The following is a 20,444-nucleotide window of genomic DNA, read 5'->3' on the forward strand; positions in this document are numbered from 1 at the left end:
CATTTTATTGAGACTGTGTCTCAAAATAAAAAGTGAGAAGGGCCGGGGATATAACTTAGTGGTAAAGCTACGGTTCAGACCCTAGTATCAAAAATAAAGTAATGTTGTAGTGCTCAAATGAGAATACATAAGTAAAAGTACTTAATAAAATTAGCACAAAGTATTGGTGCTGGTTTTGGGGGTTTTTTAGACAAATTATTATTGAATTGCCCAGACAGGCCTTGAACTCATGATCCTCCCAGCTCAGCCTACTTTGTAACTGGGATTATAGATTACAGGCATGTGCCACTGTACCTGGCTTGTTGGTCCTCATTGAAATTTCATTCCCCTGTCCCCTCTCACATAGTTTGGTGATTGAGTTTGTAGATTTTATACACATACTAAATTATGTTGAATATTGTGTTTATCAGGCTTACAGGAACTTTTATCAAGCCCTGAGTTTCAAGAGGAAAGATAGGGACTAAGTATCCTGTCCTATCATATCCATTTAGAATAGTTGATAATTCCATTAGTCCAATTAAATTTTGGATATGTCAGAAATTAGCAGAATTGTTTGATATGATCATCTTGTTCTCTGCTGTCATATGAACTCTCATTCTTTGAGTTTGCATTTCTCTCCAAGGAAAGGCAGAGTAGTGCTAACAATAGCCTACTTGGCCATCTTCCTCTTTTGGGAGACTATCCTAGAAATGAAGATTATAAACTGCCACTACTAAAGATTATTGCAGTGAGGAAAAGTGCTGAGAATCTCAAATTTTTTTTTAAGTTGCTCTTTCGGATACCCTCTTAGGATGAGATATTGATAAATGTTGAAGAGAGTTTTAGGTACCATTACCTGTGAGGATAGGATTTTCAAATGACACCTGTATTTCCATGATGTTTTCATAAAGAGTATTAATCTCTAAAATATATATCATTACATTGTCCCCCCTCCCCACACACACACCCAGATTCTATGTTTTGTACAAGGAATATTACAAAAAGTAAAAGTTGTTGGGTTTTGTTTTGGGATTTTTGGTTTTGGTTTTGGTCTAAAAAATTGCCAGTTGTGGTTTAAAGAAAAGTATTAGGTTTTGTTTTGTTTTTCCCATAAAATCTGGTTAAATTGTTCTGATCAAATTCAACATATTCATCTTCTTCCTCGCCTGCAGGGATGCTTGCCTTGTTGCAAAGGGAAAGTCAAGTAAAGCTGCTGTTGTAACTTACCAAACAATGCTCATTTTCAGAAGGACATGATCATTTTTAGCTGAAGGGAATGATCACTAGTAGAGGTTACCTAATCTTGCTTTGCCTGCTTCACTGTCTCATGTCAGCACCTCTTAAGTATAGTCATGTTGTTAGAAGACACTGATTTTATGCAGATTCACTAAGAATGTCCATTCAGCCCCTTTGCTTATTACCTTGTATGAAAAAGGAAACTATTTGGGAGCTACCATGCTCAGATTGCTTCCTCTGACTCACCACTTGTGCATATTCTGTTTTCATATGTGCTGATGTCTTTGTAGTCTCTTTGCCTTTCTTTCTGTAGGTATCTGTCTCGCTTACTGTGAGTGTGTGCAAGTCCCTCTGAGTGCACGCCTTTCTGTGTAAGTGCTGATCTCTCTCTCTTTGTTTCTGTGTCTTGCTTATAGATTCCTCTCTTTCTCTATGTTTCTCCCTGAATGTCCATGTGTGAGAAAGTCTTTGTGTGTTTGAAATACTGTAGAGGCTCCTTTCTTAGCCTTGACCATTTTGCTCATAGTATGTGTGTACCTGTGTAAAGTGGAAATGTATGCAGTGCATGCAAGCTTATATATGGTCTCAGACTGTAAACATTTGACCCCCACCTTTTTGAGTCTTCATCCTTTATGTTAAACATTGAGGTGAAGAATAAGAAGGGGGGAGTGCACAGAGGTTGTAGGAAAAAAAAATCTTGTGTGTGCAAGTGCCGATCCCGTTGACCCCTTTGAAAATTGAAATAATGATAATGCGCGTCTCCTGACTGCATCAAAGTATCAGCACATCAAAAGCCAGGAGGCATGAAATGCAAATGATAAAGTGAAAGCAGATGGATTGTGCATGATCGCCTGATGCCCAATGAATTTTAAAAGGTGCTGGTTTGCAAGGGGGGGGGGGAGGCTGAGGGTGGGGGGACTGAAATAAACACGTTATCCCTGCAATTTTTTTTGTTCTTGACGCTCACTCCTGACAATATTTTTTCACACTTGAGTGAACACCCACTTCATCTCTCTCTCCCTTTCTCCCTCTCTCTCTTTCTTTCTCTTTCTGTCTCCTCTCCAATTTCCCCCCCACCCCCCAATCCCACCTCTTACACGTCTCAGGTCATGTCGCTGCAGCTCCGGTGGAAATAATAAGATATAAACCACGAGGTTGTTATTTGCATAGAAATAGCATGGAGCCCCAGGCAGCAAGAGAGAAGGACACAGGGATCATTTGTCTAAAATTTTAATGAAAACTTTTGCTGAGGCAGAGATTTTTTAAAAAACTTTCTTTCTCCCTACTCTTCCCTAACCCTCCCCACACCCTCCAACCTCATCACTGGTCTGACTTAGCCTGATTTGATTTGAAGAGAAAGGATTGACACTCCACATATCATACTCACCTAATGTAACAACATGTAAATTGTTTGGTCCTTTAATATGAAGCTGAAAAGACACACATTCCCAACTTAGTACATCACATGTGTGCTTCAAGCTTTTATGGCTACATTGCATCTCAGCACATGCATGATTAAGGTGACCTGGTTTTAATCAGTTTACATTGTCCTCCCTTTTGCTTTCAAAAACTTATTTTTTAAAAACTTTCTTCCTTTTTTTTTTTATAGCCACTATTAGTAATCTACACATAAAATATACATATTGCAAGAGTTCCCTGGATTTTCCCCCAACTCTCAGCAGTTTTACTATACATGTTTTCTTTATGGGCACTATATCCTTTGTTCCAAAAGTAGAAAGTGCTTCCCACATTTGTATTTTTATCCCTCTCCCTTCGTGATTTCAGTATTTATATTTTCTTTTTGCATCTGTCTTCCTTTGTTGCCTGTAGTTATTTGTAAAGTCCAGAATATTTCCAACTGGAGGAAAAGTACAGTTTCTGGATTTTCTTGAATGATGTCATGCAGATTTGAGATTGAAACTAAAGGCAGTGGCTGGGCATTAGAGGCCTCCCAAAGCTTTATAATAGCCTCAAAATCAAGACTATTTGTCTGATTCCTTGTTATCTTCTGGGTTAAGCCAGTTGTATCAGAGCCATTTTATAGACATGAAGAGTAAAACAGAACTGACAGAGACAAGATCAGAGTCAGAACATGAATAATATCCCTAAGTTTTATGGCAGAAAGGGCTCTTAGGGTTCACAAAGTCTACAGCGAGAAGACAATGTGGTCATTTTCTTTTTGACCAAATGTCATAAGGGAAAAAAAATGTGTTGTGAGAGTGAAGTTTCTAAGGGCTTGCTGTTTCATGCCTCTCAAGGAAGTAGACCATAGGTTTCTAACTCCAGAACTATATGCAGGTGATGGAGTTCTCAGAATGCCTCACAGAGTGAAAGAATAGAACTGATGGGTGTGGCAAATTGCCCTGTGTGTAAGGAGTCATTCTGGCCTCACAAAGACAGTAACCTATGTACTCAGGGTATTGATAAGATGGGTCCTTAAGGAGATGAGGTCCTTTGCAGAGTCATAAACTCTTAAGTCAGGGTAGCACTCCACCTCCTCACTTTCTATTTTATATGTTTAGCATAGTGTCAGGTGGCAATGAGACTGGAAAGTCCTATGTTGTAAGGGAACACAGTTACAAACTAGAGCTTCTAGCTCTCAGCCATTGCACCAGACTTCTTGAGAGCCCACTCCCTGTATACAGAAATCAGAATTTGCAGTTTATGCATATTCTATGGACAATAACTGCTTATGAATGTAAGGCTTCTGCCAGTGACTGATATGATGTGGGTGCTAGGAGGTGATATGTGACTTCCTTGTGGTAAACATTTTAAAGAGAAACAGAAGCTTCTCTTTTTGCGGAGGGGGATGTGATCCTATGATCCCATCCCCTTTAGTGAGATCAGGCTTCTGTTTTCACTGAATCTGCCAGGAAAAAAAGAAGTTACGTGCTGGATTCGGCTAGGGCTCTTAGTCATTTAAGGGGTCTAATTCTGCTAACCTGGCTTTCGAGACTTAATACAAGGAAGTCACGTCTCTCTCAATCCTTCTTGGCTTCCATGGACATATTTATATGTAGCTGTGCAACATGAACTATGAAGTTGTCACATTTTACTCTATCAGGGATGGTACCAGAGTTACTCCATGAGTGGGTCCTTTTTGTTACACCAGGGGCTTCTACTGTACAGTCCCTGTGTTCACCCTTGACTCTGTGCCACACATGTAAGGGACTCAAGAAGGGAAGGGGAGTTTACCCAGCTCTCACGTGGGGTGGGCAGCGCTGTCACTTTCATGTTACTTAAGGAGGTTGAAAGCCTGGACTCTACAGCCAGGCTGCCTGGGTTTAGTTCCTGGCTGTGTGACCTACCAATTGTATAATCTTGGTCAGTTTACTTAACCTCTGTGGGTTGCAGTTTAGTAACTATAAAATGATTGTGGAAGGGGGGGTGTAATAATAGTACCTATCTACAAGGATTAGAGTGGAGATTAAATTAGTCAATATAGGAAAACACTGACACTGTTGTAGTCTTCCCTGAGGTACATTAGGGTCCTTTCTCATTGGACTTCATTATCCATGCCCTGGAAAAGAAATAAAAACCACAATATTCTATATACTTACTGACTCTCTCTGAAGGCAAAAATTCCTTCAAGAAAATGTTAGATGGCAGCCTTCACTGTAGCAGTACATTCATGTATTGACTTTCCCAATAGATGTTATCTAAAGACAATCAACACACTTCGGAAAGCTATTAATGTAAGAGGCACCATGTTCTGTCATGCAGGGTAGTATATGTGTCAGTCATCTTTCTACAAGAGTCCCCAAGGACTTGTTGATACAATAGCCCATAATCACTCTAAGGATCAGTCCAGCAATTTGCATTTTTAAAAGTCCCTAACTACCTATTTTCGCAATAGACAGTCCCTGTACTCCCGTAGCTCCAGATGGGATCACTCTTCTTTCTAAAGAGGGCCTTTTAACTTCCCTTCTGAGTAAGCATGCTTTAACAGTATGAATGAATTCTCAGAAAGAATTGCAGTGAGCAGATATCCTTAGTTTTCAAGCATCACCACCCCCCCTACACACACACATATATAAAATGTGGGTAAATCTGACCCCATTTGGAGGTTGTATTTGTTTTTCATTTGATGTTCTTCAGATTCAGCAGAAAACCATACGGGGTATGTTTGATTCTGTTAGTGAGTGTTGGTGATGTGCCAGCAGCCTGGTCCTGAGTGTGCTGGTTTGGAGATCTTGCAAGGTGGCATTGCCGTTCATAGCTCCATTGTAGAAGTTGCATCTGACTTGAAGAGAGCCGTGTGTGTGTGTGTGTGTGTGTGTGTGTGTGTGTTGGTGGTGGTGGCAGTGGTGGCAGTGGCCATTGCAATGGCTTAGAGCCTGAAGTCTTGGGAGAACCTACATGTTCCAGTTCACGGCTCCTAGATTAAGTGAAAGCTCTGGAGGCTCTGCTTGGGGTATTGAATGCACTCAGGAATTATCAGGTTGGATGACCTATTATAAATGTTCTCAAACTTTTTGAAGTTAAAGAATCTTTAGGTTAAAAAAAAAAGCAACAACAATAAACTTGATCAATCTCCTCCTTGCCATTTACTAGGTAAGCAATTTTGGGCTTTAGTCTGTTTAGGTGTCAGTTTTCTCTGTGTAAAATGGGAAGCATAATACATTTCCTGCCTTAAAATGGAAGACGAGAGGATCTCTTAATCTTAAACTCTCTTTAATTTCTAGTTCCTCTGAAGTGTGTATTGATCTATAGCCAGGGAACCATGTTGGGCTGGGGCACAGAGAATAAATTGAGGGAGGGGAGTTAAAAAAAAAAAAGATAGTACATATTATGGTGTTAATATATTGGCAATGTTACATATAGCTATATGTGAGATTGTTGCGTATTAGTGAGATTAGGAGTGGAAGCTGCAGAGCATAATAAGTTAAAATTTATCTTTTTTTTTAATCCAGATTACAGAAGAATAAATGCTATATGTTGTTCACAATGCAAGTGGAGATAGAATTGTAATTATGGAGAGCATAAGAATGCTCAAAAGTCTAACTTCCAACCATTTCTTAAATTTTCTCTGACACCATTCTATATATTCATTCTATCATGCTTGTAAAACTTGGCTACAGAGGAGTTCAGGACTTCTTAAATAAATTTATCCCTTTCTTGTATATAAAATTCTTCCTTATATTTGACCAAAGTCTATTTTACTGTACAGCCAGACTGATTGCTCCTAAAAATAGTGTTCAAAATCAAAAAAGAACCCCTAATTTTATGACATAACCTATAGGAAATTGAATGGAACCAGAGTCTCTCCCATGTACTTTCACCTCCAGAGATTGATCTGGTCTTATCTTTTTTTTTTTTTTTTGTATTAGGGATTGAACCCAGGGGTATTTTACCCCTAAATTACATCCCCAGTCCTTTTTATTTTTTTTTTTTATTTTGAGACAATGTCTCACTAAGTTGCTTAGGGCCTCACTAAGTTGCTATGGCTGGCTTCAAACTTGTGATTCTTCTGCCTCAGCCTCCCGAGTCACTGGGATTACAAGTGTTTGCCACCACACCCGGCAAAACTGGTCTTGTCTTAAAAACAGATGTAGTTAAGGGCTAAGGTTGTGGCTCAGTTGGTTGCCTAGCATGTGTGAGGCACTGGATTTGATTCTTAACACTACATATAAGTAAATAAATAAAGGTCAATCAACAACTAAAAAAATTTTTTTAAAGTAGTTAAAATGAAAATGCTATTCAAGCTAGAAAAGAGATTAGAGTTATAAATGACATTCTTGCTAGTTGAAAGTATAAACTAAGTAGAAGTTAAAAGAAAAACAGTTAAAACTTAGTTTTGTGTTTTTTTGTTTTTGTGGTACTGGGGATTTTGTGGGTACCAGCCCTTACTCATGCTAGGCAAGCACTCTGTCACTGAGCTGCATTCCCAGCCCTTAGTTCTACTTTGAAATATGTTGTGGAACTGTAGGGGTTCGCTACACAGGATTATGCAAAACCTTTTTTTTTTTTTTTTACTATTTTTCCCTTAGTTGTTTATAGATCTTTATTTTATTTATTTATACACGGTGCTGAGAATCGAACCCAGTGCCTCACACATGCAAGGCAAGTATACTACTGCTGAACCACAGTCCCAGCCTTATGCAAAACTCTTTAAGGCCAATTATCTGCTGCTTTTCCATCACCTGCCTTGTCCAAAGTTAGGATCCTGATAATATGGTGGAATGATAGGTCTTTTGGAGTACCAGCTAAAACTCATTGGGCCCAAGATTTGGAAGAATCACCAAAGGTACTAAAGCTCTGAGGGTTACACAAACAGAAGCTAAACTGCTAGAATTCATTACCCTGTCATCTTAGTGAGCTGCCTCTGGCTCACTCCTGTGTGGACTCCAATATATCTGTACCCTTTCTCCAGAGTATGTAAACCTGCAGGATTCTGAGGTGTCTTGAATATTAGAATGAAGAAATGTCTCTACCTCATACATTCTGTGGCACACAGGGTCTCTGCACTTTGTTCCTCTACTGAAGCATTGCCCCTGAACTCAAGCTAAGTGCCCACTTAGTTATGTGAGCATGGTGTCTTAGCAGATCTATTTCCTCAGCTTCTTCATTTTCCAGTCAGTCATATGTTGTGCCTTCATATGGTGGATTTCCTTCACTTTTCTCTTTCTACACATGTTCATAACTCTGTCTTTGCAGATCAGTGTTGACTTGAAGCTTGCTACTCTATCAACCCTCTCTTCTCCCTTCAATCTTTCTTCTTCCCCAACCCCAGCCTGAAACTCAAGTGAATTAGCTTCTCACCCCTGCCCCCCAGTTTAAAAAAAAAAAAAAAATCCCATACTCCTCCAACAGTGTCTGCTCTTAGATTTGCAGTCAGCAGCCATCTCCAATAACCATCAGGCTGTCAGCTTTGCAGCTCCCTACTACCTCCCACCTCCCCCATCACTCACCAGAGGAAAAAGAGAGCCAGAGCAAGAGCTTGAAATATATCATGCAATAGTGTATCATGAATTTGTTGTGAATCACAGCGGTGAAGCAGGTTTATTTATTTCTGAGACCTTAAATCAATACAAAGTAGGTCTCTTAGTTCTGAAGCTGGGATGGAGTGTGAAAAAATGAGCCCATTGTACTCTTAAAACTTTGGGGAAAGGAGATGACAGCTATATAATTCCATTTACCAGGCACTAGGGGCTTTAATGTGAAGGTGACAGGGAGCTCTTTGTGCATTTAGAGCACCATATCTTCTAAATAAAAGATCTGTAGACTTGATAGTGGAGCATAGCTCCAAGTTTAATAATCTCCAAGCATTAGACCAAGCCAATATGTTCCCAAGTCAGAGAGGTCCCCCCTAAACACTCATAAATTAAAAGTGCAAGAACTGCACACGTTGGTAGATTAGAAATGCAAGGACTCCAGTCTCTTCTAGGAGGAAGACAGACCTGGGCCCTCGATTTGCAGACTGCTATGTGAATATGATAAAGGCTCAGGAAACGAGTCTGTTTAGAAACCTGACTCCTGGCTGTTCATCATTCTAGGAAAGGTCCCCTGTGCATGGATCCAAATCTAGCTGTGTCTCCTCTCATTCAGAGTGGCCATGCTCACACAGACTAATCAGCTAATGTACACAGTCAGGAGTGTTGAATTATGAAAGGAGAAGCTTTAAGAGCTTTTTAGATTGAACTACAGATTACCTAGCATGCCTAGGCTTAAAGTTTTTCTGGTAGATTCTTGACTGGCTCCTAATTTTAATAATGTCTCAGTGTCTGGGATTTAAGCCCTTTAAAATGGTATGCATACCTGAGAAATTGAGATATCAGTGTTATTAAGAAAAAGAACCCACCCACATTTAACCAACAGCATAAAATGAGAAGTCAAAATCATTGGGATAATCGATTTATGAATATCTTCATTTTTATCTGACCCATTGATATACCCTTTTTCCACAGATAAAGCAAGTTTACACAGCTCAGTAGAGCAGCCCTAATATAATGTGACTTTAGAGTACATAGAGTTACAATCTTAATTGTAGCCCAAGTAAAAAAAGCAAACAAAACACCCACTTTAAACCACTTGTTTTTCTTAAAAACGCTGATACACATTGTAACACTAATATGAAGGATTCTTTGTTTATGGTAATTCAACTTGCTGAAAATATAAGTCAAAGTTGAGTTTTTAGAGAGCATATTAACTACCAGTTTTAAAATCTGTGGTAGTTCACATGCGTTTACTGCATACCTGTCATATGTAAATCTGTTCTTATGTTATAGAGATAAAAAGATAATTCCTGCTTTCATGGAGCTTAAAATTTAAGGGGAAAAACTGCTGCCCACCAGATATAAAAGAGAAAACACAAGAAGGGCACAGAGATGAAGGATCAGTGCTACTTGCCAAGAAGCCAAGCTCCAGCAAGCTCTGAACTCTGGTGCCTGACCACTGTGGGCACAGGCGGTTACTCACACAGCCACCCGCCTCCAGCACCAACCTATTTAGGAAAAATAATAGGGAAATGACTGAAAACAGGAATTTCTTTTTAAAATTTCTATCTTTAGAAAACATCTGATAAAAAGACGTATTCAGAATACATGCAGAATTCTCAGAATTCGATAAGAAAAGAATTCAATAATTAGAAACTTGGGCAAGAAATTTGAAGACACTTCATAAAAGAAGATATAAGGATAGTAAGTAAGCAAATGAGAAGATATTTATCATCATTCATTAGGGAAATGCAAATTAAAAAATCAGTTTGATACCACTAGAATTTTTTTCAAGCAAATTATTACAGGTTTTTGTTTGTTTTTTGTTGGTGTTGTTTTGCAATGCTGGGGGTTGGATTCATGCAAGGCAAGCATTCTTCCACTGAGCTACATATCCAGCCCTAAATATTTATTTATTTATTTATTTATTTATTTATTTATTTATTCATTCATTCATCTTTAACTGAAAAATTCCATGTGCTGATGAGGATTCAGGGCAGCCAGAACTCTCCCACATTATTGGTAGGAATCCAGAATGGTACAGCCACTTCAAAAAGGATGTATTCTTTTTTTTGTGTGTGGGGGGGTCTTTTATGGAGTTAGATTTTTGCTTATCATTTAACCTGGTAATTCTATTCCTATATATTTACCCAATAGAAATGACAATGTCAAAGGGGAATAAAGGGGAGGAAGGGAGGATGGGAATAGGAAACACAGTAGAATGAATCAGGCATAACTTTCCTATGTTCATTTATGAGTACAAAACCAGTGAAAATCACATCATGTTCAACCTCAAGAATGGGAAGTTATACTTCAAAATATATTCTACTGTCATTTAATAACTAAAAATAACATTTAAAAAAAAGAAACAAATAATAATATACATCTATACAACCTGTACATGAGCTTGGTGCGGTGACCCACACCTGTAATCCCATCTAATCAGGAGGCTGAGGCAGGAGGATTGCAAATTCAAGACCAGCCTGGCAACTCAGCAAGAACCTGTCTCAAAATTAAAAAAAAAAAAAAGAGCTGGTGATATACCTCAGTGGTAGAGAGCTCCTGGGTTCAGTCCCCAGCATTGCCCCCCTCAATAAATACCTGTATATGAATGTCTATATCAGCTTTCTTCATAATCCCTCCATATATCCCCCAACAAACAGGTGAGTGAGCTGTGGTATTTCCATAAAATGCAACACGACTTAGCAATAAAAAAGGAACTTCTGACACTTGCATCAGTGTGAAAAGATCTGATGCATTGTGTTAACTAAATGAGCTAAACTTAGAAGTCTACATCATATGTGACATTCTAGAAAGGTAAAATTGTTGGGGCCAGAAGCAGATCTGTGGTTGTTAGAGTAGAAGGAAAGGATGGATTACAAAGGAACATAGGGAACTTTGGGGGATGATGAAAATGTTGTCTTGATTGTGGTGGTTGACATATGACTATATGTGTTTTCGGCATTTACAGAACTATAAACCTTGAAGTGGACATTTTTGCTATATGTAGATTATACCTCAGCAAACCAAACTTTATTTAAAATGTTAAATATTTCTATATTTGGAATTCATTTATTATCAGTATTTCCAAGTCCCTAGCTAAATCAGCAGTTGACGGATCTCAGGATGTGATTAGTGATTGCTTTTGGCATTCGGCTTTTTCTACAGAAGCCTACACGTTTTTCTCCTACATTTGACAAGCAAACTATCATGTGGCTCTTCCCTTCCCCTTTACATTAAAAATGAGTCTCTGTTCCTTACCCACTCTACCTTCAATACCCATCATCCTTCTGCCATCTAACTCATTCCTTTGTTCTCCAATGAGGCCTACACCTCAGTAAACAGAGGTCATCTAGTGTTATTTCTGGCTTGTATCTCATTCTCTTTTTGGCTAAAAAAATTTTTTTTCCCTACAGTGGTGGCACAGTCCCTTTGACCCAATATATTCTTCAGCAAATCTGATTGCTTCGTAATATACTACTTATAGAAAGATTTTTGGTCTTGTAGGATGGTCTTGAATCCAACTGTGGCTCAAGTCAGGGACTTTTCCCTCCTCTGCCAACGAATGGCACTAAGCCTTTTCTATATCCCCAAGTCTAATTTACCAACTGCCAACCAATGTTCCAGTTTGCCATTGACAGCAGTAGTAATAAAGAAGAGAGAAAAAGTTGTAACCCTATGGCTTTGTATTTTGGAACACCCAAATATTTTTGATCATGGAGGCACTGGTCCCATTTCCCTGGAGATTTAATTCCATTCACCCTTAGATGTATTCCTGGTGAAACATTTACACAGTAATATGTGCTACACCATTTAAAATTGTTAATTGGAGGTTGAATTACTTGTCAGCTTTTAAAAATGTAGTCCTCTCAGGTCAAGGAAGAGGATGTTAGCAGCACTGAGTAGATGAGCTATTACATTTTTTTCTTCCCCTTCCTCCCCCCACCCTTCATTCTTCCACCTCTTTTCCATCTTATTACTTTTCCCCTACTTCCACCCATTCTTTCTCATTGTCTATCTCTCTGTCTGCCTTAGCCAAACCTTTATCAATAACCTGATGGATCTCAAAGTGACTTTAATACCTAGAATCCTGGATGAAGTCCAGTGATGATGATAACTCAGCAAATTTACCAAAAAACCCTCCTGAAATTCTCTTGAGAATGGAAGTGTCCTGATGAGGATTGCAGCAAAGCTTGCATAGCTGAATTCATGGGTGCAGGAGGAATTTTGTACTCTGATTCTTTAAATACAAGATGTTCTAACCCACTGAGGTTGTTTAAAAGAGGAGAAAGCAGCAGTAGCTTTTCTCTTTTATTCCATTGTTTATACATCATTATTTTTCACATCTTAGCACATGATTGCAAATATTTGTATATAAGTCTAAGGGTCTTAATGTGTGTATCAGGATAAGAGCAATTTTTTAAAGATTGAGCTAAGTTGCATCTTTGAAACTCGTATCTCAATGCCTGTGCTGACAAATATCCTGACAAGTAAATACTACGCTCATTCAGTGTTACATAGTGATTTCATTTGCACAAAACCTCACAATGCTTCGCCACTTCAGTCAAATGTCTGGAGTACTGGGGAAGGGAAGAACATGTTTATCTTGATCTCCAAAAAGGGATTTAAGGGCGAGAGCAGGCGGTATATTAGACTGTTTTCATTGCCTGTCAGCTGTGGTAAACCTGAGCTGTCTGCAATGTCTCTAGATAAGCAGCAACAGCAGCAGAGGTCTTAGCATGTGTGTATGACTGCATTCATTTGTACCTTTTACACATCTGAACATTTCTAAAGGCTCTGTGGCATCTTTGGTGGAGCCTTTAACAATTGCCTCTCTGCTAATCAGTAGCTTTTATGTGGTGCCCTTAATTCTCAAGTCTGCCAGCTGCAATGAATGAAACACTGGATGAGGCTTACATTTATGGAGAGGCTGGGTAAAGATCTTTTCTTCTCTCAAGTTCAGCCCGTATCAGTTCTGTGGCCTGGGTACCCTTTAGCAGAGGACCTCAAGATGGTGTTGTTCTTCCACTTAGATCTGGAAGGAAACAAAGAGGGCCTTGGGAGCATCTCCTCTGTTTGAATGGCTCCTATGTTTAATAGTGATGCTTTGGGGCAGATAAATTAAAATTTATTTCAAATAGTAGAAAATGTGAGAGGAATAATTTGAAAACTCTGGCAAGCAACTCAACTAATATAGAAATGCCTATGTCAAAGTTTAAAAGAGTGACAAATGAAACCCACCTAGTTCATGAAAATGTGATGTGAGCTGTTGACCCCAGGTTATTCTGTAGATGGTTGGTAAGACAACTTACTGAGGAATAAAACAGTGGTTCTTTGTGTTGGGCCATCTTATCTTCCTAGGTGTCGATTAGGGTCTGCGTGACTGTTCTGGCATCATCATTTCAGAGTTAGGCAGAATGAATTTTGTCCTAGCCCAGATTCTGCTTCCTTGGTTGGAGCTTTTGTTGTGAGGTATTCTAAAATCATTAAAACCACTTGAGTCAGCAACGACCCCTATAAATCAGGAGCCATTGTGTGCACTTTCATCCTACTGTGCGTACTCCAAAACATCCAGCCTTTGAAGATGAGCCCGCGGTACTGCTTTCCCCTTGCTGATTGTTAAGTATCTGTGATTGTTGGCATTTGTAAATGGACAGATTTCATTTCTGTCTGTTGGTCTCCACTCCGCCTTCGTTTCCCTAAATAAGGCTGGTCAGAGAGCTATTAGATAGTCTGTTACTCTATCCTATGGTTTTTCTCTTTCATTTCCAAATTAAATGAATCTTCACACGTGGCAAATATTTCTTTAGCTCAGAATTAATGTTCTTGGTTGTGTTAAACCCTAGTTGGGTTTCTTCAGAACCCAGAGGAGAAGAAACAGAAATACCGCTGCTTTTTCAGAACAATGCCAAAGCATCAGTCTTGAGTTTTAGCTTGCTAAAGGAAAATGTGCTATGTTATTGAATCTTGCTGTTTCAAGTTTGTCTCCTGTTGTAACAACACAAGATAGAGTTGCTGGGAGTGTAACTCAGCAGTAGGATGGATAAGTGGCAGAAGGTCTCTGGGAGTAGCCTGGTTCTGAATGCTTTCCTATCCTTTGAAGTGAGTGGGCAAAGACGTCTGAGAATGGTGCATTTAAACCATGAAGCAGCTCTTGGTCTGCTTCAGTCCTTTTTTCTGAGCTTTGTCTTTCGATGGTCCATTACTGATTGGACATTATCAAGTACTAGAGATTGGACAGAAAATAGTGTTTCTTAGCAGAAAATGGCACCTCTCTTATAGGCAACAAGGAGTAGTTGGCTCCTGACATAGATTGTGAATATCAGATATTCAGGGTCAGCACAGTGTCTCCTTTTTATTCCTTTTCCCCCTTTCCAATTTTATTTTAATAATTAAAAATACTGCTGATCACACTGAATGACTTCTAGCAGAGAGGCAGTCTGTCCCAGAAGGACCAGTTGTGGGCCATCGGGTTTATGATGACCATAAAACCAGAGCCAGATCAGAGCGTGGCCTCCCTGAGTGACAGGTTTTTCTGCCTCCACCAAGATCTCCCATCAACTGACTGCTTTGGATATTTGTTTTGGTTTGATTTTTCTCTTCTGTTTTGTTTCCTGATGCATGTGTGAGTGTGCATGTGTGCGCACATTTAAAGATATAAATGAAACAGGTATGTAATGCCCTCTGCCTGTTAGAAAGACTAAAGCCATAAAAATAACAAACGGCGTGTATTTGCTAGAATGTCAAAGTTATGAGTTTATTTTGTAATGATGTGCTCCTGCCTTCATGAGGTAAACTGGCCGTGGCGGAGGTGTTATTAGTAATATGGACTCAGTGGAGCAGAAAGCCGAGTGACCGAGAGATCAGTGTATCAGTCAGAGAGAGGGCAAATGGAAAGAGACAGCAGGAGAATGAGAAAAGAGCTGCAGTGCCTGGGCTGAGATTAAAGATGGACTGAGGGGAGGATGGGAGCCCAGTGGTCAGATATGTTCTCCCCTGTTCATGGGGCTCCTTCAAAGGAGCTGCCAGCAGCTTGCTCAGCTTGGGGCTGCCTGTAAAGGCTTGTTCTCTGTGCTTCCTTATCAAGGAAAGCAGTAATCTGAGAGCAATTTTGCTTTCCATATTCCTTTCAGAAAAGTCTCTAATGCCCTTCGTAGCTGAAGTTAAATGGAAGCAAGGCCAGCTGGGTCACAGTGAGGTTATTACTTTGGTCACCAACTTCCACAGCCTTGGGAAGGTCTTGATGTAGGGGCTGACCCAGCACGCAGTGGAACCTCTCAAAGCTCCTAACAAGAAGGGGCCATTTGGGAATATACAGGTACAATTTGCCAGCCCTCAATTTATTAGGTTCTCCCCAGAGACTGAAAATGAATAAAAGTTAGTAAGGAAGAAATTTTGTGTTGTCGTTATTTTTTAAAGGAGGAGGAGAAAGGGAAAAGAAAAGGGAAAATACAGTAAGTGCTCCACAACTGTTTAGAGCTCTCCAGGGCTACCCTAGATGACTGGCAATTACTATACACTGAGCAGTTTGCAATAGTCAGTGATCAGGCCACCCGGCTTCCATCTGCTGGGTCAGAAAACCTCCCTCCCTGAAAGAAATTATTAACCGATCTTCAAGGAGAAAAGAACCCTACAATTTCTAAGTCCAAGAATTTTTTCCCCCTTTTTCTTCTTTAAAGGAAACTTTGTGGTTTGCAATTGCAGGTGCCCTTTGACCTGACAAGGGTTAAACTCTCCAGAGAGACAGAGAATGAGGCCCAGAATTTCCTACAGCCTTGGAAGGGAAAGGCAGAGGGGAAGCAGGCTTGGGAATAAATCATAGTCCTGCACCCAGCACACAAAGAGGATTTGAGACTCAGGGGTTTGTGTCTGTATCATTGGTTGCTTCAGAATTTTTGCCCCCTTTAGGGCTTTTGAGTGGGAACCTGCTTTAAAAATCAAACACAAGAGAACTGGGGATGTAGTTTGTTGATAGAGCACTTGCCTAGCATGCACAAGGTTCCTGAGCTCAATATTCAGTACTAGGGAAAGAAGAAAAAGAAAAAACCAAAATCAAATGTGAAGAAAAAGGTAATCCTTTAGGAAACAAATGAGGAACCCAGATCCCCACAGGGTTTCTTTAACTGCGGCTTGTCAAAAGACAGGCATGCTATCTTTTTTGTTTATGTGCATAACAACTCTGCCAGACCTACACATGACAGGGTGGCCTGTGCCTCAGGGTCCCAGCCTACCCATCACTGCAGTTTCAAGTCAGACTCCAAGAATGCTATTTCTTTTTCTCAAAGACATCTTTTGCCTTCTACCTGTCTATGGTCGCTAGTAGAGAGAAAAGCTTGCTGGATTTTAAATTGCAACCGTATATGTGATTATTTAAAACTCTTTTTTGTTTTCTGAGTTTTCTTTTTAGGAAGAAGATCCTGGTAGTCACTCAGAACAACCCACAGAGTCTGGGATCTCTGTCTTGTGATGAAAAGAACCTATTTCAGTGAGAATTATGAAATAAACTATGTCTTTACTTTTTTAGAGACAAATGTCCTTTCTCTTGCTCATTTCTCCAGGTCCTTGGAAGGGAAGTTTACACCTCCAATAACCAGCTTGGGGGCATCCAGATCATGCACAACAATGGGGTAACCCACTCTACCGTTTGTGATGACTTTGAAGGAGTTTTCACTGTCCTGCACTGGCTGTCATACATGCCCAAGGTGAGTCCTTCCTTCCAGCAGAACCTGCCATTTCTAACATGGCTCATTGTCTCTATGTTTGAAGTCTCATCTTTAAGGCAGAGGAATTTTTTATTCTGAAATATTTCTCTGAGAGATCTTGATTTCTTTTTCTCAAACACATCTTTTGCTTTCTACCTTTAAAATGTCTCTGGATTTCATTAGGCCTGTTTCTGGTATTTTCCAGCCAAGAATGCCTTCATGTCCTTTCTAGACTCAGATTCCAGCATATTAAGGTTTCCTACTCATTGTTGGGTTTTCTCCTTTTGTAATAGTCATTCATTCTCTGGAGAGCTTCCCAGAAAGCGTGGGCACACTGAAATCAAGAGTCAAAATGCATCACTTTGTGCCAGACTTCTAAATGAGATTAAGACCTGTGCATGTTCCTCTGTGCCTGGCACATAACTAGGATGCTTCTGGCTGGTGATTGGGACCAATGCATCTAATTTCTGAATGTGGAACCTGCTATCTTTTGTCTGTAGCTGTTGCTGAGTTGGAGCATAAGACGGTTTTTCACTGATGGCTGTGCTCTTTCTTTCCCAATCTCCCTTTAGAGCGTGCACAGTTCAGTTCCTCTCCTGAACTCCAAGGATCCTATAGATAGAATCATTGAGTTTGTTCCCACAAAGGCTCCATATGATCCTCGATGGATGTTAGCAGGTCGTCCTCACCCAAGTATGTATATGTTTGAAGTCTCTGTGGTGCCCTGGCTCTCAAACTTTTAATCTTCTTTCAATCACAATTCCCACATAAAAGCATGTGACTAAGAAAGCAGCCAAGCCAGATGCAAGTAGCACACACCTGTAATCCCTGCTACTAGAGAGGCTGAGGCCAAAGAATTACAAGTCTGAGGCCAGCCTCAGCAATTTAGTGACCTTGTGTCAGAAACTAGTAAGGGCTGGGGATGTAGCTCAGTAGTAGAGCACCCCTTGGTTCAATCCCCAGTACTGCAAAAAAGAAAAGAGGAAGGAAGGAAGGAGAAAGAGTACACACTAAAGCCGGATCAGATGGAAAGAAATTCATATATACATTATTTGAGAGAGAATGAGAATGAAAGTTCACCATTTTACAATCTCAGAGAAGTTGAATGATCTGTGTAAGGCCACACAGCTATTACTTTAGAGCTCAGGCTTCATCTGACACCTGACTGTAGATATTCTAGAAAAATCAACAGTTAATGTTGATTTCAATGCCTTTTCTTATTAATCTTAATAAAAAATTTCTTACACTGGCAGAAAAATCACTATAGTAGTTTTCTCCTTGCCTCTTATTTTTATACATGATTATGATAAGAAGTATGTGCCTAGCACACCTATCAACCTTAAAATTCAGGACTTTTATGGAAATGAGGTGAGCCTCTTTTCTCCTGAAAATCAGAACAAGTCTCAGCAAAAGTTCTCCTGAGAAATCTAGGGAACCATCTTAACAGGCTTCTAAGTTCTATGTCTGACTGTCTCATCTGCACTGTGGGGACTGTGAAGCCCAACTACAATAACCAAGAGTTCACTCTACCCTAATCAACATATAAGGCAAGAGGGTTTTTTATTTTATTTTTATAGTAATTAAAATAAAGTTTAAGCCTGGTGCAGTGGCGCATGCCTGTAATCCCAGCGGCTCTGGAGACTGAGGCAGGAGGATCGTGAGTTCAAAGCCAGCCTCAGAAACAGAGAGGCACTAAGCAATTCAGTGAGACCCTGTCTCTAAATAAAATACAAAATAGGGCTGGGGATGTGACTCAGTGGTCGAGTGCCCCGAGTTCAATCCCCAGTACCAAAAAAATAAAAAATAAAAATATAAAGAGCTGCAACATGTTTAAAAATAAAGATAAATAATGACAGAAAATTATATTGGGGGGGTTGAAATAGGAACAATAGATTAGCATTTTCAGGTGTTTTAGTCAGCTTTTTTTGTTGCTATGATTAGGCATGAAGGTTTATTTAAAAAAGTAAACATTTTCAACCAGGCATGGTGGCATATACCTGTAATTCCAGTGAGGGCTGTGACAGGAAGATCTCAAGTTCAATGACAACATCAGTAATTTAATGAGAGGTAAAATGTTCTACAACACCCCTGGGTTCAATCCTCAATATCAAAGAAGGGAGGGGAAGCTGCAGATTTTTTCACTTGAAATTAATTCTGTACTTCCTAATCATTATTAAAGTAAGAATTATAAAATGATCTGGGCATGTAAAGTTAAAATTTGGATTAGAACCTTCATCATTCCCCTCATTCATGGTGTGAACAGAAGTGTGGGTGTAGATAGGGGTTATCCCCGTCATTATTAATGAGAACCAGAGAATAAAATGAAATTTGTGATAAACTAAGTTTTCTATTTTTTGTATAATATTTTTTCATCGACTCCCCAGTAATTCATCCTGCTGTCTCTCTGTAGCTAACACTCGCTCCCAAATCGAGTGACTTCAGATTTTAATTTAGTGGAAGCGTTAAAGAAAGCAGATGATTCCCTGTGATAAGTTAAAGCAGATATCTTCTAGGTGAAAAGTTAAAGTCATTTATTAGAGAAGATAGTGCCATGATATTCTTCAAACTGACGCCCAACACGAGACCAGAATCTAAACGATCGGCTTTGGGCTCACGATGGAGAGATAATTTTGAAATGGATGATCACATTTTACACTGGGGCCATAGAGGCAAGGAATGTAGAACACAGTAATTACAAGTTTAGTCTTGATAAAACACTCTCCATCCTGTTTAAGTCAGCAGAGGTTAGCTTGCTCGGATCTTCACTTTTAATTGGTTTTGGACTTGGGTTTTTACAGGGTGGAGGGCTGTGTTCAAATTAGAAGAATCACAGAGAAACCATGAGCTGAGAGGGCAAACTAGGAAACAGTTATTTGCAGAAGCTTTCCTAGGGCCTTGGTCAAACATTTATACCTGTGGAACGAAAGTTTTTAAACTAGGATATTGAAAGTACATGTCTTGCCAATGAAGGGAATTTTCTGTGCAAGGGAGGTTAATGGCATTAAGCATTATGCATCTGAACCATTATGTTTTTGCTCTGTCAAGAGTATGTGGTCATGACCCTTTCTTGTAGAAAAATTATACTTTGGATCTATCTTACTTTTCTAGCAGAAACACTGAATCCCTTTTCTTTTCCTCAAATTTGGGTCCTCATCTGATCATTAACTTATTTGACTGCTTTCATCTTTCCATTAAAAGACAATCAATGGAATCAAACAAAATTGTAAGACGAGTTTCAAAATAGAAATAGACATTTTTTAAAACATCTTTAATGACTTGGCTGCCTTTTGACAAATGCTTGTGGTATCTTGAAAAAAGCCAAGTTATTTATTTAAAAGCATGCAAACTGTCTGTGCTAGCTGAACCCCATCGTTTAACAATAAATGATGTTTTTGCTGATAAATGATTCTTTTTATGCAGACTAGCAAATGAAATAGGAGATGATGTCTGAAGGCAGATGAACATTCAGCTGCCTAATGCTTCCATCTATTATAATATGGTTAGAAACAACAACAAACTCCCCCAAATAATCCCCCAGATCCCACCTTAAATTCATCAGTTCCAGCGCACTGTCAATGGATTGACTGTCTTT

General features: G+C 39.5%; 1 protein-coding gene across 10 annotated transcripts in view; it reads left to right on the plus strand.

Annotated features, from left to right (window-relative positions):
- The window catches only part of Acaca (acetyl-CoA carboxylase alpha), a 278,427-nt gene that overhangs the window by 218,720 nt on the left and 39,263 nt on the right, over positions 1-20,444 (plus strand). For all 10 annotated transcript variants that reach the window (XM_046423254.2, XM_046423255.2, XM_046423260.2 and 7 more), the window contains 2 exons: positions 16,709-16,852; positions 17,425-17,545. In XM_046423254.2, coding sequence (XP_046279210.1) covers positions 16,709-16,852; positions 17,425-17,545 — 265 coding nt within the window. The remainder of the gene's footprint in view (positions 1-16,708; positions 16,853-17,424; positions 17,546-20,444) is intronic.

The sequence above is a fragment of the Marmota monax genome, unplaced genomic scaffold, assembly GCF_021218885.2.
Source record: "Marmota monax isolate L192 unplaced genomic scaffold, Marmota_monax_Labrador192_F-V1.1 WCK01_AAM20220418_F8-fsc00171, whole genome shotgun sequence".
Taxonomy (NCBI): Eukaryota; Metazoa; Chordata; class Mammalia; order Rodentia; family Sciuridae; genus Marmota; species Marmota monax.